This window comes from Octopus bimaculoides, chromosome 5 (assembly GCF_001194135.2).
Source record: "Octopus bimaculoides isolate UCB-OBI-ISO-001 chromosome 5, ASM119413v2, whole genome shotgun sequence".
NCBI lineage: Eukaryota > Metazoa > Mollusca > Cephalopoda > Octopoda > Octopodidae > Octopus > Octopus bimaculoides.
Window position 1 is genome coordinate 123,425,425 of NC_068985.1, and position 19,453 is coordinate 123,444,877.

The window sequence follows — 19,453 nt, forward strand, 5'->3', positions numbered from 1 at the left end:
ATATTAGTTTTAGGGTAAAGAACCAAGGTTCATGAACTCATAGTGTGAAACTTAATTTAATTTTAATTTTTAATAAATTGAATTTAATTGAGTTTTTACCTGTAAATTTGGATTTTTATCCCTAATAATATTATTATTATTATATATATGACGATGATGATGATGATGATATACATATATACTGTGCTCATATATAAGTTGTAGGTTCATATATACTGTGCTCATATATGTAGTTGCTAACCATAATGACTCAAATCCCCAGGTTTTCGTAAGTGACAAGGACTTTCATTTAGGGTTGGGAAAGAGCTAGAGGCCTCTAGTGAAGAAATATTCTCTATGATGAAGAGAAAAAATATTCTCAGCAAGTCAGACATCACCAGGACAATCAAGTTCAACCAGCAGATCCTGGACAACATCAACAATAGCCTCAGTGGATCAATGAAGACTAGTAACAAGCAGCTCAAAGTAGCAGAATTTACTACCAGATATAAAGATAGGTAAAAGTCCTACATCGTCAATAAAGCCAACAACCCACAACGTCAAAATTTCAATGGGGGCTGTTATGGTAGGTTTGATGAGTTGTGAGGAACTCTTCACCATGGCATGAAATCACTTCCATGTCCACAGAGTAAATTTGCTTTGTGTCTTACTTTTGTACATGGTTACACAATGCATTCTGTATAATTCATGTATTGATTTATATAAAATTTAGAAATTTAATAAACAGACAGAACCAAATATTATTAAACATTTTGCAAGTAATCAAGACAGAGATGAGAGGAAAAAAATGTTTATTTATTCTGCAAAACAGAATTCCTAACCATCCACTGAATGTAGTTGTATTGTTGAAAATATGAATGAGCAAATTGTTGCTGAGTTAATGAAGCAGGTGGAGTTATGAGAGAAGAGTGAAATGGATTTGGAACAGGTAACACAGGTCGTCTTTGTGAAACGGACTGACAAGCTTGAGGAACCCAATTGGCCCATGTATACTGATAGGGATATGAGGGATAAAATAAAGGATAACCAGTCAGGGATTGCCATGGAAAACTGGGGTTGTGACCAGCAGAAGTTTTGTGATGTGGCTCATTTATATTGGAGGATATGGAAGAAAGAGAATCAGAAAAACTATATTCTGCTGGAGAAAAATACTCAGAGAAGTCTTCTTCTTCTGAATAGGAACTTGAAATATCTGAAGTTGTTGAAGAATCACTGTCCTCACTTAAAGAGAAGTCCTCCTTTAATCGATCAGGTTGTACATGGACCGAACCAAATTTCAAGTTGTTGCTCTTATTCTTTACAGGAACAGACTTCTGTGGCACATCAATGGACTGAGACCTCAAAGAGCCTGCATTGCTTGCTGTCTTTTGATTCTCAGTTTTGAGTTTAGATACGGAATCATTTGGACTAAGTTCACGACTGACTTGATCTCTTTTTAAAGAAACTTGGAATTTGGCAGAAGTATTGGTTTTCTCAAAGTCTAAATTATAACGTCGTCTTTCACCCTTATTAACCAATGTGTTTGCATCATCAGTAATGCAAACATCTTTGGAAAGGTTCTCTTCAGCACACTGCACATTTGTCACAGCATTCAGAGGCAACACCACAGCAGATGCTTCTTCACCATCTGATGACAACATTTTTGGCTCTGAGATATCATCCTTGTTGTTGACATTGTTCTGATTTTGCAGCTTACTGGAAGAGGTAGCTTGGTTATCACAAATTTCATTCAGCAGTTTGGCTGAAGATTGTCTGTAAAACTTGTTCAGTATGCCACCTACATTTGGGACTGATTCCAAGCATAAAGGGGCAGTTGTAGGCATAAGAGATTCTATATTTTCACACTTAGGCTCATTGTCATTAATTTGGAAAGACTTGAAATTTTTACAAAGTTCAGAATATTCACCAACTTTCTTTGATTTCTTGTACTGAGGAATCGTTCCCCAAGGCCAAAGGCCATCGACTTGATTGTTCAAAAAGGAGCTTGAGGATTTTTGTGACATAGATGTTTGGTGGTGGTTATTGTCTGATACAAAATCAGCATCTACTGATAAAACATGGGGAGTACCATTGGTAGCTCTAATACAAGAAACATCTGAAATATGTCCTTCTACAAGAAGTTCATCAGTATTTTCTGTTGATGTTACATAAGTATCATGTTTCTCTATGGGACTCCCGACAGCAGTAATTGCTGCAGTAGCAACATGACTGTGTTCTTGTTGGAACTCATTGCTTTCTGTTGGAATGACAGCAGTTAGATTTCTTTGTGAATGGCACTCATGATGATCTCCTGTATATTTAACAATATCATAGTGTGTCTGTTCATGAAATAGAACATCATTTGCTGATGCAATTTTAGGCTCAGGTTTTTGTTCATAACACTCAGTATCATTCAATGTATCTAGAGTAAGTCCATCAGAAACATTCGAACTATCTTGTTTTTCACATACCTTAAATATTTCAATTTTAGCTTCTCCAGACTCGTTATTGTTACCCTCACCCACTTCAGATGATTCTGAAAGTTCTATAGACATCTTGTCATTACACTGGTTGTTATGGTTAATAGATCTTCCATGAGTTTCCTCTGTTATTAAGTCTTTATTGGCAGTTTTCTCTGCTTCAAATAAAACTCTACCCGTGGATGCTTCCAAATGAACATACCCGGAATTTTGGTCAGAAAAGTAATGTAATTCTTGATCAGAATTTGATTTGATTTCTATTTCTGGAGATGGAAACACTGGATGATTATTAAGTTTATCGGAATGATTGGAATACTTCACAGGATTGCTTTCTGAGAAATCTTTTACAGATGTTAAAGAAGATTCTGTGTCCAGATTGTTACAATTTCTGTCTTGTTTGGTTGGAATGGTTTCTGAGAGAACAAGATCATCCAGAGAAACATTTGGAGAAGAGGTCTTTTCCGATATAAGTTCATGTGGTATAGGATCTAAAATAATAATATAATAAAACACAAAGAATAAATCATAGCATAAATATATACATAAGTACAGAAATACATATGCTGTTTTACTCCAACACCCATTTTTTTCACACAGACAATCTCAGTTTGACAGACCTCACAATCCTGCATTACCGTATCAACAAGTTCCAGAATAGGGCCCGATGTGGCATTGGTTGAATCAAACACCACAGATCTACTATTAAGCATAGTTCTCTGAGGCATTTGAGACATGGCGTCATTAATTATGAAGTCAAACATAAGTGATAAAAGTGCCTGCATCACCATATCAAATGTAGGTGATAGGCTCTTCTGCCTTGGTTAGAAACCATCTAGAAATGTTATCTCAATAAAAACAGGAGCTGGTTGGAGGTAAATCTTACATCACACATGAATAGTCAAACAAATGAATGTGCTCAGTGAGTGTAACAGTATACAGCTACCTTTCTATGTGTGTCTGCCTATCTTATTACATACATGCATTGCTATATCAGAAAGTATTCATTAGTGTCTACATATTTGTGAACGTGAGAGTGTTTGAATATTGAACAAACGGGAGGGGGGGGGAAGACAAACAAAAACAAAGATACATATAGTGAGACAGATAAAGAAATGGGACAAAAAGGAGAGACAGACAGACTGACAGCATACACACGCATGTGCATGTGTGCATACATGTACTTCTGACAGTTTGTGTATGTGAAGCCCATGTGCAAATTTTTTGTCTCAAGAAGGCAGATACACATCCAGAGAGACACATATACTCTCTACATCATATATCAGGCTCCAAAACCATAAAAAAATAATAGATATTTTCATGGCTGTAGGTGAAGCTGGGAACAACACAGCTGACGTTTCAATACCTGACTACAATACTCAATTTTGTCCAACTACTTTTTGGGACCAAATCCCTTGCGATTATACTTTGTTTTACAAATCATATTTTGAGGGTTAAAACTTGCAGAAGACAGTACATTTGGAGTAACCATACACTTCCTTTATGAATTTGTAAATAATTGCTAATGGAAGAAATTGATATAGGAATGATTCGGTAATCTAATTTTTTCTAGTTAGTCATCCATTACTTCAAACTAGCAAGTACAATAAAGGTTATACTTTGCTGATGTGATCAGAATAAGGCAGAAAGATGTACAAACTTATCGCTCATATTTTCAAAAAAAAATTTTTTAAAAAAACAAAAATACTTGTCACTGACTATCATTTTTCCATCATTACATAATTATTTTTTTCCTTTACAGCATGGTAATAATTATATATTTTGATTCTTGTTTCATTAAGTTTGTTAACATTAATTTGCCTCCTGTTCTTTATTTTCATGCTAATAGTGTCTGGATTATCTAATCTCCAAATACACTCTTAACCTTAACCAGTTGTTGTTTAACCCTGAGTAAGCCCTGATTAAGCAAACTTATGATCAAAAGTTTTTATCCTAACTAATGTACTTGTTTTTTTATTATTTCTTTTATCAAACAGTAAAGTGTTGTTTGAGGTAGATTTTGAGGCTACTTCTAGCAGGTGGAGCAACCACATAGTGTTTCTCTCACTGGTGTATATTTTTAGACCTTTTGCAACTTTGTAATATGGCAAAGATGAAACGCAAATATAATTTTGAATCACAAAACAACAGCTTGTGAACTTGGTGCTGACGTGACAATTTTTTTTTTAAGAGGGAAGGACAGCGTTTAAGTTTTTAAGACAAATGGGAAGAGAAGGCATATTCCTCAAACCTCGCCTAAGTCAAGTCTAGTACTCAAACAGTATTATTTTAAAACAAATTAAGAGCCTAGAGGGAAAAAAGCAGCCAAATTTCTTCCAGATAAAACCCTACAATCTTAAAAAAGGAATGACATATCAGTCCATGTCATCCAGGATATAGGAAAAGGTCATTGATGAAATAAATTTGATCATGGATTTGCTTGATCAGGGCTGAATAGAAGCTAGAGTAACAATTCTTCACAGGTAAATTAGGTGAAGGGTTAGTTAACCCTTGTACTAACATATTTTTGTGAAATATAACTGCATTTGTTGCAACTAATTTCAATAATAATGAAAACTTTAATAAAATAACTGTTATTATTAAGCTGGTATTTGGAACATAAATTAACACAAAATTTTGATGGAAGATTTTCATTCAGATCGCTTTAAAACGAGAAATTTGTATCATAGAACCAGAAGATAATTCAGACAGGTTAGAATAAAAATAAATAACCATTAGTTATACCAGTTTGTGAATTATCTCCCCTAATGTCATTGTCAAAATAATTGGAATAATTTTAACTTATCAGCATTTAGATTTCTCTGTAAAATGTAATGCTTATTTATTAACATTGATACATATTGGTCATGCATTACCTTGTAGATCTGAGGTTTCAATGACATGATTGTTTACTTTTAGAATAATATTGTAAGGTAGCCGTAAGGGGCTGGATTTGGCCAGTTTGAAGATAAAATAGGTAGAATAGTTTGGCCAGATATAGCCGGATTAAATATTAAAGGGTTAAAGTTTGGGGGTGCTGAATTTGAATATGGCACTGGTTTGCTAGACTGGCTACAGCTAAGATAGTCGAAGACCCCATATTTGAGAATCCACCATGCTTAATCTCTTAAGCCTCTGTTATCTTTATGATATACAATAGTTGCAGAATTGATTTTTTAACATCAGGTTGGCTAATTTATTTCATATTAAATGTTGCAATAAAAAATACTTTTATTTTTATTACAAAGAATTAGAGCATATCAACATAAAATATGAAAAAAAATGTACCACACTGTAACACTAAAAAAATAAACACAAAATATTTGATGGTAACTTAACCAATAATAGTGCACAAGACAATACAGTAGCATTGGCTAATTAAGTAACTTTTATCTTTTTCTTTTAATTTGTTTCAGTCATTGGATCCACTCGCAAGGCTTTGGTTGGCCTGAAGTTGTAGAATAAACAACACTTGTCCAAGGTGCCACACAGTAAGACTGAACCTGAAATCATTTGGTTGGAAAGCAAGCTTCTTACCACAGAGCCATGCTTGTGCCTCTTACCATACAGCTACACCTCTTTTACGTGGTTTAACAAGGACATTCATGCTGCAGCTTCCAGCAATAGTCTGCTATCAAGTGGCTGTTCAAGATGTCTTGATACTTTCCCTCCTTATTTCCTCTTGTTTCCTCACTGAAATCTTCTGAAAACCTATCCAAGTGGCTATGGAGGGAGTGTACTTTTATTTTCAAATTAGCATCCATATTTTAAAAATCTTTCAGCATTCTTTCCACCAATTCTTCATATTTTTGTGCTTTCATGCTCCCCAAGAAATGTTCAATGACTGAGAACTTCACCAAGCAGAAACCTTCACATCATTCATATATTACAAAAAACTAGAATCTGTGAATTTACAAATATGACGATCAGTATGAAGTTCTCTTGCAACGATCTTCAAATATACTTGAAGTAATCACCATCTCTGTCCAAAGCTTTAACAAACTGCTTTGTGAGTCTAATACAGAGGTGAGAGAAAATGTTTTCTCTTTGAACTAATGGTTTGTTAATGATGGTCATTGTTCCGACAGCCATTGTCTCCCTTAAACGCCATGTCACTTTTTCTCCCCAATGATCTTGCCTTGTTTGACTGCCCTATAAGCACATGAAACGCTTTGGTGTCCAACCAATAAATTCACCATCTTCAAGTCAAAGCAAATAGAGCGCAAATACGAATGATGGTAGAGCTTCTGCAAAACAATTTTCAGGTTTTCACATTCTTCTTTAAGCAGGATCGTTGCCGGTGCCCCTGGACTGGCTCATGTGCGGGCAACACATGAAATCCTTCGAGCGAGATCGTTGCCAGTGCCCCTGGATCAGCTCGGACTATTATTAAAGGTGTTCTAGCTGGGATAATCCATCTTTTCTAAGTTCCCTCACTGGTTCGAAGAATATCAGTTTTCTAAAATATCAATCACAACAGCAAAAACTATAAGGCACCAACACAGTAAAAGCATTACAGTTATTCTGATTACAGTAATATGGATTTAATTTATTTATGACAGTATGGTTAAAAAGCTCGCTTTGCAATTATGTGGTTTCGGGTTCAATCTCACTATGCAACACCTTGAACAAGTGTCTTCTACAAGTTCTATGCCTTATGAGTGCATTTAGATGGAAACTGTATATATGTATGCATGTCTGTGTTTGTCCCCAAACCCAACAACCATTCTACAACTAATGATGGTTTATTTATGTTCCTGTAACTTCATGGATCAGCAAAAGAGACTAGTAGAATAAGTACAAGACTATAAAAAAAGGGCAAAGAAGGAAGTACTGGTCTTGATTTATAATACTAAACCCTTCGAAGTGGTGTCCCAGCATGGCCACAGTCCAATGAGTGAAACAAGTAAAAGATAAAAGATACTTCATCCCAATCAGTAATGGTCTTATCCTTATGATTCAGTTTCATAAAAATTATACATTAGCCTAGTCTTGTTCCATTTTTGCAGTCTCTTGTATTTTCAGAACAGAGTTAAATTCTTATGGAAAGGAGACAAGAAAAAATTAGGCAGGTAAGAGGAAGAATTCAATGAAGGAAGTTAAAAATCGTAAAAATGAAGATTTTCTAACCTGGAAGTGGTTTCAGAGATGTATTACAAACACCCTCAACCTTTTTCAGACATTTCATGCCAACATCTCCAGCAACCAAAGTTATTGCAGCACCAAAGCTCCCTGAAATAAATAGAGAAATTCTGCAGCTGTGCCACTATTAGCATATAAAATAACAGACGTCACTAATTTTTCCATGGATAAGGGTTGAAATTGGATTCAGCATTGTACACTGGTGAATCATTCAACTGTACAGGTCAACTACTATTTACAATGATAAATTATATCACCTGTAGTACCTACTAAGTACTAGTTAAGTATCTTGGTAATGGACAATATACACTATCATCATCATTTAATACCCATTTTCCATCCTGGCACGGATTGTACAGATCAACAGGAACCAGCAGGTCAAAAGACAACACCAAGCTCTGCTGTCTGCTTTGGCATGGTTTCTTATGACTGGATGCCCTTCCTAACACTAGTCATTTTGCAGAATGTCCAGGTACAGACTATGGACCTCTAGGATATTTGTCCAATATTCTTTTGACTTGGCCCATAAACACACAAAATTGGGAAAGTGTTAAAGAACATAAAAGGGAAATGAAAAAAATTCAGTTAATTTGATGCAGCAAAGGAAAATCTATGTTAAGTTAGTGTCATCATATTTATCATACTGAAGGAAAAAAATCTCATTAATTGTATGTATGCAATAAAAAGAAGAAAACAGCTCAACAACTAATATCTGATGTTGACGAGTGCGGACTACAACTTTAAATATGCTTCAGTCTCATTAGACCTCTTCGGCAACACAAAGTCTTATCCATATTGGATAGATAACTGATAAGAGAATCTCTATTTTGAGGTAGAATAATATATATATAAGTAGACATCAAAAGAAATATAATGACTGTGAAAAATAAATCACCCTGCTACAGTATGATAATGAAAGACAATATTGTTGAGGGTGGTATGGTTACTACATTGTTCTTTTATTTCTAAGTAGTAGGCCAACTTGGTCAACAAAATCTATCATAATGATCTCCCCAAAATTTTTTAAAATGACAGCTCATATTCAAGTCCTTAAACTTTCTTTGAACAGCCTTTCCACATTAAAGGTGACATGAACACAGCTAGAACATGGTCCAATGCTAAATCATGGCACAAGCAAACATGCTACACATCATATATTTTCAGTAAGTCAATAGGGTACCAGGCATCTAGTACCAGGCATCTAGTAGAGGAGTTTGTGGTTCATAAAAGATAGTGTCAGATTATTCAGGAATAGGTTTGTCAAAATTTGGTCATGAGAAAGGGTTGATGACTATGATCTTATTAGACCTCCAAGACAACTGATATCAATGCAGATGAGGTTTGTTTTGAACAGTTCAAAGAAAAACTTAACATGAGAGGGAATTTCAGAGGGAACAAATTGGGAAGAGCAGGTCTGCAGCATAAACAAAATAAAGGTGACAAGAAATTTAGATGGGACTGGGTGAAAAGTGGCAGGATACCAGCAAGCTTGAGGAACAGAGACCAAACTCGTAATGTTAAAAAGGGCAGCACACCTGTAGGCCAACGTTTGCAATATGCTGGTCAACAAAACCATGCCAATCAACAGGGTACATTTTTTGCATGAGAATACTTAGGATGTTCATATTCAGCAATAATTTTTTTTCTGCAAGAGAAGCTACACATGATATAGTAGTACTTTATCCAGTGAAATATTTATCTCCCATTCATTTGATACGATAGAGACTAACTTGTGCATCATCCCAAATACTAATAAGCAGTTGACTTTAAGGGAGGCAATTTTGAGTTGGGCAGTTAAAGAACAAAAATCTATCAATTCTGTTTTATTTCATTCATATTGTTAAGTTAAACATCTTCTACGAGATCTACAACTTGGATCTAATTACTGCTACAATGTCATGACTCTAGCAATGACATTGAACCTTCAGTAGCTCAGATAACAGTGAGCTTATAATTGACAAGAGTTTTGCAGCATAGAGGTTAAAATCTCAAAATCATAACAAATTCAGTCTTAACTAATGAGATGTTTCAGTGGAAATTCTGCTGAAAATTCTCAACATTATCATTATTCTGATATCTTAATGATCAATTGTACAAGAGTCATCACACATTAATTGATATTTCTAGATAAAGACAAAATACATTTGGGGATATCAAACTTCATCTCTCACATTTTGTAACATCTTAGGTAAAAAAAAAAAAATGAAAAATCCAACTGGAATGATAAAATGAGTGTCTTTGAATGATGAACAACCCCGTCCTTGAGTAACAAAAAAGCCTTGACCAAAAAGGTGAAACAAGCATATTATGTGTGATGGAACAAGAGCAGGTAGAAGTAAAGAAACAAGCTCTGGCATGTATGATATGAATATACATTAAAAATTAATGTCATGGCAATAATTCATCTCAGAATTTTAAATATTTAATTGTTTATCAAATTCCACTACAGTAAACTGTTGCAACAATAACAATGCCAAATTAATTTTCAGTAAGAATACAGACAAAAATCAGCATCAGAACCAGACTCCATCACTTGACAGACAGAAGATCATAAGCTGACAAAATACCAGTTTTTCTTCGATGGGCTTCTTTTTAAATCTACAGTAGAAACATTCAGCTATTGGGCCTCCAATCTACCTTCTTAGGAATAAATAGGAATAAATATCGCTATTCACAGGAATGATCTGTGATATAGAATGGTTCTTTTAGTACATCTTTCTTGCCACTTTTTGGAGTATAACATTCATCATTTTATATGCTGTGACAACAAAACATTTGCATTACTCTATAATATACTAAAGTTTTTAATAAAGTGTCCCTTTTACAATAAGAGACAAAAAAACAGCTTATACAATGCTATAAGCAATGTATGCATGTGTAATTTTAGTGTACATAAATATGACTTACCATATCGACCAGCACGCCCAATACGATGAAGATACACTCTAGGATTTTTTGGCAGGTCTAAGTTTATCACAAGATTTACATTCTCAGCATCAATTCCACGCGAAGTCTGTAAAGAGATCAACAGGAAATATATATAAATACATACAATATACATATATAAAAAATGTGACAATATAAAGTGTGTGTATATTGTCAAGTAGGATATTTCTGATCAGTTACGAGAGCAAGCTGAAAAGTTCAGAGGCTGACTATAAAGGAATGATGCTAACAATGTAAAACCTTGCATGCATTAATTTCAACTCTTCTTAATAACTGCACTGTTTCTTTACAGGTAAACTGATATCTCACTGTTCAAAGACTTCAAAAGTAACTAGTAGCAATTTCTCTTCAAAATGGATAAAATTTGGCATCATGGTGTTATCAAGTACTTGTAGAAAACAGTTTTAGCTCCCGAGGACACCTATGCTGACATTAGGGGATTATACACTAGCTTTATGACCAGTGCAAAAGTGGGCAGCTGAATTTAGGAGGGGAAAGGAGAGTCTCGAAGGCGGCCCAAAGTCTGGACATCCTGCAACCGCAACCACTGAGGAAAACATTGATTGTGCTGTCCACATGGTGATGGATGACAGGCAATTGACTTTAAATCAAATAGCCAATGTTATTAGCATATCCCTTAAGAGAGTTGAGAATATTCTGCACAATGAACTTGGTATGACGAATGTTTCTGCTCAGTGGGTGTCATCTAATACCAGATCAAAAGTGCACCAGGTTGATCACATCACAGCAAAACTTGACATTGTTTAAAGCAGATCTAGCTGGTTTATTTGAACATTTCATAAGCCAGGATGAAAATTGGTTTCATCACTTTGAGCCAAAGACAAAGAGACAATCCATGCATTGGAAATATCCCCTCTCCACCTGCTCCAAAGAAGGTCACGGTCATTTCGTCTACAGGGAAGTTGATGGCCTCAGTTTTTAGAGATGCAGAAGGCATTGTGTTTGTAAACACTCCACCAATCCACATTTCTGGATTAGTTTCTTTTTTATCAACTCTGAATGAATGAAAGACAAAGTTGATCGTAGCAAGATTTGAACTTGGTGCAGAGTTGGAATAACTGGCACAAGGCATTCTATCTCGTACTCTAACAACTCTGCCAATCCACTGCTTAAAATTCAACAGAAATATTCCAAAGCTTTTGCAGTCATTTCTGCAACTCACTACTTCACAAATAATAATAATCCTTTCTTGTTTTGGCACAAAGTCAGTAATTTTGAGAGGATGGGGAAGTCCATTATATTGACCCCAGGGCTTAACTGGTACTTATTTTATTAACCCCAAAATGATGAAAGTTGACATTAGTGGAATTTGAACTCAGAACGTATGCCAAGTGAAATGCTAAGCATTTTGTCCAGTGTGCTAACAATTCTACCAACTTGCTGCTATATCATCGTTTAACGTCCGCTTTCCATGCTAGCATGGGTTGGACGATTTGACTGAGGACTGGTGAAACCGGATGGCAACACCAGGCTCCAATCTAAATTTGGCAGAGTTTCTACAGCTGGATGCCCTTCCTAACGCCAACCACTCAGAGAGTGTAGTAGGTGCTTTTACGTGTCACCTGCACAAAGGCCAGTCAGGCGATACTGGCAACTGCCACGCTCGAAATGGTGTCTTTTATGTGCCACCCACACAAGCCAGTCCAGGGGCACTGGCAACGATCTCGCTCGAAAATATAATAAAATCAAAAGATACATTCTCTTTGTTTAGGAAGAGAATAAGCATAGATGTTAAAGTGTCGGCTAAACTACTTCACTGTATTTGTTGTAGCACTCTGCATTTTTAGTAAAAATTTAACCGAGGTGTACTTTGCATTGTTATATTTTGGGATTGATAAATTATCAGTCCAGGACAGCAGACTGCCAGAATTAGACTCTTGGATAAGAAGCAATGCAATATCTGTTCTGGATGTCTGTGTTCTTAATTCAAATTCTGAGATAACAATGGCCAAGGCTAATCACCGAACCAAAGAAATATCCCTTCCAACACACATTTGCCCATCATGGACAGGCAGGCTTGCAAACCATTATACATAAGTCAGCAACGATATACTGAGACTTAATCCAGCAGAACTTTGTAAAAGTCAGAATAAAATGGAATTGTCTTTTTAAGTGGAGAGCATAAAAGGAGTGATATTTAATTAACCCTTACCAAATCAGTTGAGACTAAAACACGGCACTGGAATGATTTCAAACTAGCCATTGCTTCATTACGTTCTTTCTGATCTAAAGAACCAGCAATACAGCAAGTTGGCCAACCTTGTTCTTCTAGTTGAACTGCCAAACTCTGAGCACTGCAGAATTAAAAAGAAAAACGTATAAACAAGTAATTTTAGTAGAATAATGTAATTATAAATGGCATAAAACTAATGTTAATAGCTGATATCCCAGCTAGAAGTACCTGTTTTATTTTACTTGGTATAAAATCTCTCAAACTGAAAAAGAAAAGTAATGTTATGATATCAATGCACGTCCTAAAGGAAATTAGCAAATGGTTCCAAGTGAAAATTTAGTTGTTTTACAAAATAATCATTAACATTGTGTAAAGTATGATAAAGTTGTTTGTTGATATTTGAATTAAATAAACAATATAAAAAATATCTTTCGCTTGATAGCCAACAACACTCAAAATTTCTCAACTACCAACTAGAGCCAAAATTTTCTACCCACATTGGCCAACCAAAGCTGAGATTCTTTTCCCACAATGGCCAACCAGAGTCAAAATTTTATGCCCACTACCAGAACCAATCTTCTTTAATTACAATAACCGACCACAAGACCATACCAGCTGACTAGAGCCAAGATTCTTCACCTACACTGGTCAACCAGACTCAAGATTTCTTGCTTGTCTTAATGTCCCAGAATCAAGATTTTTTTTTACTTTTGAAGATCAGTTAAGCTTAATCCAAAGAATAACCTTATCTTAGTAGTTGATTTCTGTAGAAAAATTTCAAGAGGAAAACAAAATTCTTTGAATATTATAAAACATGGAAACTTACCCAGATTGAAGGTTCGAGAATACAAGACACTGGTTAAACACTACTGAAGACAGAATCTTAATAGCAGCTTTCGCACTATATTCAGCAACTTTTTGCACAAGTGGGTGGTAGGGGATCTTCAAATAATATTGTTTGATACCTAAAAACAAGAACAATTTCCAAGATGTATAATATTAATAAAGCTGTGCAAAAGACTAAGAATAAATAAATCACAATAGTTTATCCGAGTTTTATTTAACTAATGAGTAGAAAGGCGAACCAATCACAAATCCCTTTAGTTAGATAGCCCTGCTTGATCTGTAGAAAAGGGATAGGTAGACACTCCATAAGATGTGCCCGGTGTAAGCTATAGACACAAGAGGTGCAGCAATATCAGAGAGGGTTAACAGGGAAGATAGTTTTTGTGTGAGGAAGGTGCTCAGGTACAATAAACACCAAAAACGTACAGAAAATAGATTCCATCACATGCCAGCTTCTGTTAACAAGTCAGTAGTAGGGGTGGATGCTCTGAGAGCATAGCTGCTAGAACAAGAATAGGCTGGGCAAAGTTCAGAGAGCTCCTACCTCTGTTGGTAACAAAGGGTTTCTTGGTCAGAGTGAAAGGCAGACTGTATGATGACTGTGTGCAAAAAGCCATGCTACATGACAGTGAAACATAGGTTATGACTGCTGAGGTTATGCACAGGCTTGTAAGAAATGAAGCTAATATGCTCTGCTGGATGTGTAATGTCAGTGTGCATGCACGACAGTGTAAGCATCCTGGGAGAAAAGTTGGACATAAGAAGCATCAGATGTGGTGTGCAAATGATACGACTGCATTGGCATGGTCATGTGATGAGGACAGCTGTGTGAAGAAGTGTTGCACTCTAATGGTGGAGGGAACCTGTGGAAGAGGTAGACCCAGGAAGAAATGGGATGAAGTAGTGAAGCACGATCTTTGAATGTTGGGCCTTACAGATGCAATGACAAGCGACCGAGACCTTTCGAGATATGCCATGCTTGAGAAGACCTGTCAAGCCAAGTGAGATTGTAGTTGTGGTTGATGCCAGTGTTGTCCAACTGACCCTTTAAAAAGCACCCTCCAATCGTTGGGCAACATGCTTGTGAAGATGTGTCGAACTGAGTGAAATCCTAGTCGTGGATGATGCAAGTACCGTTCATATGTTGGGCCTCATGGAGACAGTGACATCAAGCTGAGTGAGATTGTAGTCGTGGCCAATGTCAGTGTCATGTAATTGGCCTGTTAAAAGCACTCTTCAATTGTTGGGCAACATGCTGTGCTTGTGATGACCTGTTGAACTGAGTGAGATTGTAGTTGTGACTGATGCCAGTGCCGTCTGACTGGCACCTATGCTGGTGGCACATAAAAAGCACCATTCAAGCATTAGATCTCATGGAGGCAGTGACAGGTGACCAAGACGCTACGTGACATACCGTGCTTGTGTTGATCTGTCAAGTCAAGTGAGACCATAGTTGTGGCCAATGCTGGTGTCAGGTTGATGGCACCTGTGCTGATGGCATGTAAAAGGCACCTACTACACTCTCAGAGTGCTTGGCATTAGGAAGGGCATCCAGCCATAGAAACCTTGCCAAATCAAATTGGAACCTGGTGCAGCCCCCCAGCTTGCCAGTTTTCAGTCAAACTGTCCAACCCATGCTAGCATGGAAAGTGGACATATGATGATAATCTTGACAGGGCAAAGTTAACTGAAGCAAACAGAAAAGCAAAACTGTTCCAATACATTTGGCTTACAAGTTATTTGGACCAGCATAACATGGGGGTGGGTGGGGGGTATTGCCAATTATACTGACCCTCAATATTTGGCTGAACTTTGTCTCCAGAGTGATGAAAAGCAAAATTGACCATGGCAAGATTTGAACTCAGAATGTAAAGGACTATAATAGTATACAATAGTTTGTCAGAAGCTTTAGTGATTCTGCCAATCCAACATCCTATTTTCAACAACAATAATACTACCATGCTGAAATTATTGTGAAATAGTTATGGATGATGGAAATTCCCATCAAATGGCAGATATATTTATGACTTTAATTTAGAAAAGGTTGCACAGCTTTGACACACAGCATGTAAATCAGAACAAAAGTCCATTCACAAAACAACTAGAAAAATTAAATCTTTGACAGAGCATTATCAGATCTATAAATGACTTTGAACCTATAAATAACAGGGAGAAAAACTGAGGCACAGGTAGAATATTGCATTCTGCTCACACACAAAAAATATCAGTAGATTTGAAATCATGGTTCATGAACATATATATAATCCAAAACCTTATCCATCAGGTCATAACAATTCTACATTGTGTATACAAACATATATCAACATTGATATTTCATTAGCTACTGTTTCAGAAAAGTGGTATTGATGTTGATATGTCTTATTTACATTATGACCAAGTCATTTTGTGTTTTCAAAGAGTGGAATATATGGGTATGACTGTTTGAGTCTTGGGACTCATCGGGCCAATTACCCAGTTTCCATGACATATAAGTTACTGAGATCACAACAGTCCTTCTGAACAGGTTGCCTGCCCATTGCATAGAAATTTTTGAGACCAGAAATTAAGGAGATAAACTTTGGACCATTTACCTAACAAAGCCAGGTGTGATGTATTGAGTCTGATATAAGTAGGGTTCCGCATGTAATGCATCAAGTGTTTGGCAAGGTATTCTGGATAAGTTGCAGACAGAGCAAGCATCTGTTTATTTTCAGGTAAAACTGAATATATCCAACTAAAAACAAGCAAAAAAAATGAAAACAAGAGAAAATTATCAAGTAAGAAATAAAATGCAGATGAGGTAATCAAAAATATTTGGAAACATGTTATTTCATATTTATTTGCTAACACCAAATTTAGTATGTATATATGTATGCATAAAGAACACTGTTGCATCAACTGACCACCAAATCCCATAACTGTAAAGGACTATCTTGAATTCTCTTATCTCTTCTTTGTGATTTTCATGTATGAAATCTTAATATTCATCTATCTACTGTGAATTATTTTCCAGCTTTCTGCATTATTATATTTATAAATACATTTGTATAGTTTATTTATAAATGCTTTGAAGCCATTAACAACCACCTGTCCACCTTTTAATTTATTTTTGACCTCATGAATATAAAATTGTAACAGTTAAATCATCATCATTGTTTAACATCCGCTTTCCATGCTAGCATGGGTTGGACGATTTGACTGAGGACTGGTGAACCAGATGGTTACACCAGGCTCCAATCAGATTTGGCAGAGTTTCTACAGCTGGATACCCTTCCTAACGCCAACCACTCCGAGAGTGTAGTGGGTGCTTTTACGTGCCACTGGCACGAGGGCCAGTCACACGGTACTGGCAACAGTAAATTATAGACTTTATCCATCACCTGGTTTAACATCAATTACTTGGTTCTTAGATGCTTTCCACATGGTTTACTGCTTCTTACTTCACTCAGGAGGTTTTGGTCAACCCTGGGCTATGGTAGAAGATGGTTGCCCAAGGTGCTATGGGTTGAACTGAATCTGAAATCATGTGGTTGGGAAGAGAACTTTTTAACCAAATAACCACACCTGTGCTTATATTCTTATTAACTGAACTGGAAAAAGTTATTTAGATTGTTGTAAGAATTACAAAGAAAAAAAAGGCTGAGAGATGGTACAGTATTAAAGAGTTTAAAGTAGAGGTTGTTGAAATGTTTTGGGGAAGATCATTACTTTTTTTCATTTCTGATGAATTTTAATGATTGGAAGAGAGTAAAAAAAGATGCAGGTTACAACTGCAAATGCTTTGCATGTACATTTATAATTAGCCAAAATTTAGTCACAACTAAGAATAAAACAAGCAAAATAACATGTAATAAAAGAAAAATCTGAGCCCACTTAATGTCTGCTTGGAACTGTTCATCTAATAACTGGTCAGCTTCATCAAGGACAAACAAACGAATACTTTTGGTTCTCAGGTAGCCTTTTTCAATCAAGAACTTAATTCTTCCTACAACATAATCAAGTATAATGATTTTAATATCACAGAAAAATTAGATTTAATTAAAAGATAAAGTAAATTGAAAGGAAACAAAAATAATTTTTATCTCCTGCTCTTGTTCATTATTCACCTCTTACCATCACCATTTTGTCTACCACAAGACTTGAACATTTCATTATGAATTTTAGCCATACACTTAATTATAAATCCCTCAGTTCATCCAGCATAAGAAACAGAGAATAGGATCATCTGAGAATACTAGCTGAGATATATAATCTTATTCAGCAAGTAGAGAATATCTATAACAAACTGAAATGAAGAAGCAGCCCTTTTAAATATTGCTTGGAAATGAAAAATATTTTAATTTTATATTTTATTAATTTAAACAAATTTAGAAATAAAATCAATATCTAAGAAACGAAATCTACCAACCTGGAGTTCCAACTGCTATATGGCAGATCTTCAGATTATTCTTATCATCAATTACAGACAAGCCACCAATGAAAGTGGCACACTTGAGGCCAGTTACACAGCTACCAATACTGGTTATCACCTGCCATATTTGGAAAGCAATCTCACGAGTTGGAGCCAAAACAAGGACCTGTAGATTTGAAGAAAATTATTTTTAAAAAACTTCGTATATGAGGAATTTTGTTTTGGTTTTAGTATTAACATTGTCAACATTATCAAAGTCGTTTGCAAATATTATTTTGAATACTGACATTAGTTGGATTAATTGATCTGCAGTAGACTATACCACTATTATTAATTAGCTTGTATCAATGTAAGATATCAATTATACAACATCAGCTGTCACCAACATTCAACCGTGAGTACCTTACAGCAGGAGATCGTCATTGCTTTACATTTACTTCTGATACTGGTTTGAGTTGTCATAAACCTAGTCAGTTATTATCCAGTTACTTCCCCTTTTAGACAAGTCGAGGATGTCTTGCATATAGCTTTTATTTTTGACAGGATTTCTTTAGCTGAATGTCCTTACAAACACAAATCACTTTACAAGATGTAGTTATTGTGGTATCTGAACATAGAGGTGCTGTGTTCTAGGATGACAAAAAGAAAAAAAAAAAATGGAGCCTCCTGACTCTTGTCTCTACTTGTTAGCATTTTACATATTTGTATAATTGCATGTCATCATCATTTCATGTCTGTTTATTTAATGCTGGTATGGGTTGGGTAAGTGATGACAGACCAATCGTTTCTTATTTGGAGCTGCTGTTCCCAAAGACTGAGGTTCGTATGTGTCATTTGGTTTGATATCATCAAGTATATGCCCTTCCTATTGACAACAACTTTACAACAAAGTGTACTAAGTGCCCTTTTTTCATGGAATCAACATTAGAAAGGTTAAATAGTTTTCAGTGAGATAGGACTAAAGAGACTTCACAACCTTATATGTTCTCTGCTCACTTGCCAACCACTTCAGAGAGCATTGGGTGAATTTTTCATGGCACTGATACAAGAGAAGTATTTCACATCACTGGAGAATGTTTTCCGATGACTTAACACTGAACTATAAAAAAAAAGAATGGAATGTGTTCATTAGTAAAACTAATTGACCTTGTTACAGGTATCGCCATGACAACTTTCTCTGTCATAGTCAATGCAATGATCACATGCTACACACCTTCCTTCCAAGCACTATTGTAAACAGCAGAAGTGAGCTAGAATGTTAAAACTTAGTGCACATGCACACCAGAGTCCAAGGTCAATCTGTGCCAAGCGGCTTCACTCTGCATGCTTTAGCTTCATTATTATGGCAACAGTCCGGATACTTATTGACCAGACTTCATATATATATATATATATATATATATATATATATAATATATAATATATATAAGGGCATTATTATAAAATAAAGCCTCACGC

The 19,453-nt window shown here is 35.7% G+C and overlaps 1 protein-coding gene across 2 annotated transcripts in view; it reads right to left on the bottom strand.

The window, feature by feature from the left end:
• Nucleotides 1–774: 774 nt before the first annotated feature.
• Nucleotides 775–19,453, bottom strand: part of LOC106872947 (probable ATP-dependent RNA helicase DDX20) — a 24,103-nt gene continuing 5,424 nt past the window's right edge. The window contains exons 3-10 of one of the 2 annotated variants that reach the window (XM_014920129.2): nucleotides 17,993–18,161; nucleotides 17,458–17,569; nucleotides 16,176–16,318; nucleotides 13,565–13,703; nucleotides 12,718–12,859; nucleotides 10,506–10,611; nucleotides 7,587–7,688; nucleotides 775–2,947 (exon numbers count right to left, since the gene is read on the bottom strand). In XM_014920129.2, the coding sequence (XP_014775615.1) occupies nucleotides 792–2,947; nucleotides 7,587–7,688; nucleotides 10,506–10,611; nucleotides 12,718–12,859; nucleotides 13,565–13,703; nucleotides 16,176–16,318; nucleotides 17,458–17,569; nucleotides 17,993–18,161 (3,069 nt within the window). In that variant the 3' untranslated portion in view covers nucleotides 775–791. Of the gene's footprint in view, nucleotides 2,948–7,586; nucleotides 7,689–10,505; nucleotides 10,612–12,717; nucleotides 12,860–13,564; nucleotides 13,704–16,175; nucleotides 16,319–16,964; nucleotides 17,327–17,457; nucleotides 17,570–17,992; nucleotides 18,162–19,453 lie in introns of those variants that run through there. The other variant, XM_014920138.2, reaches the window with a different exon arrangement.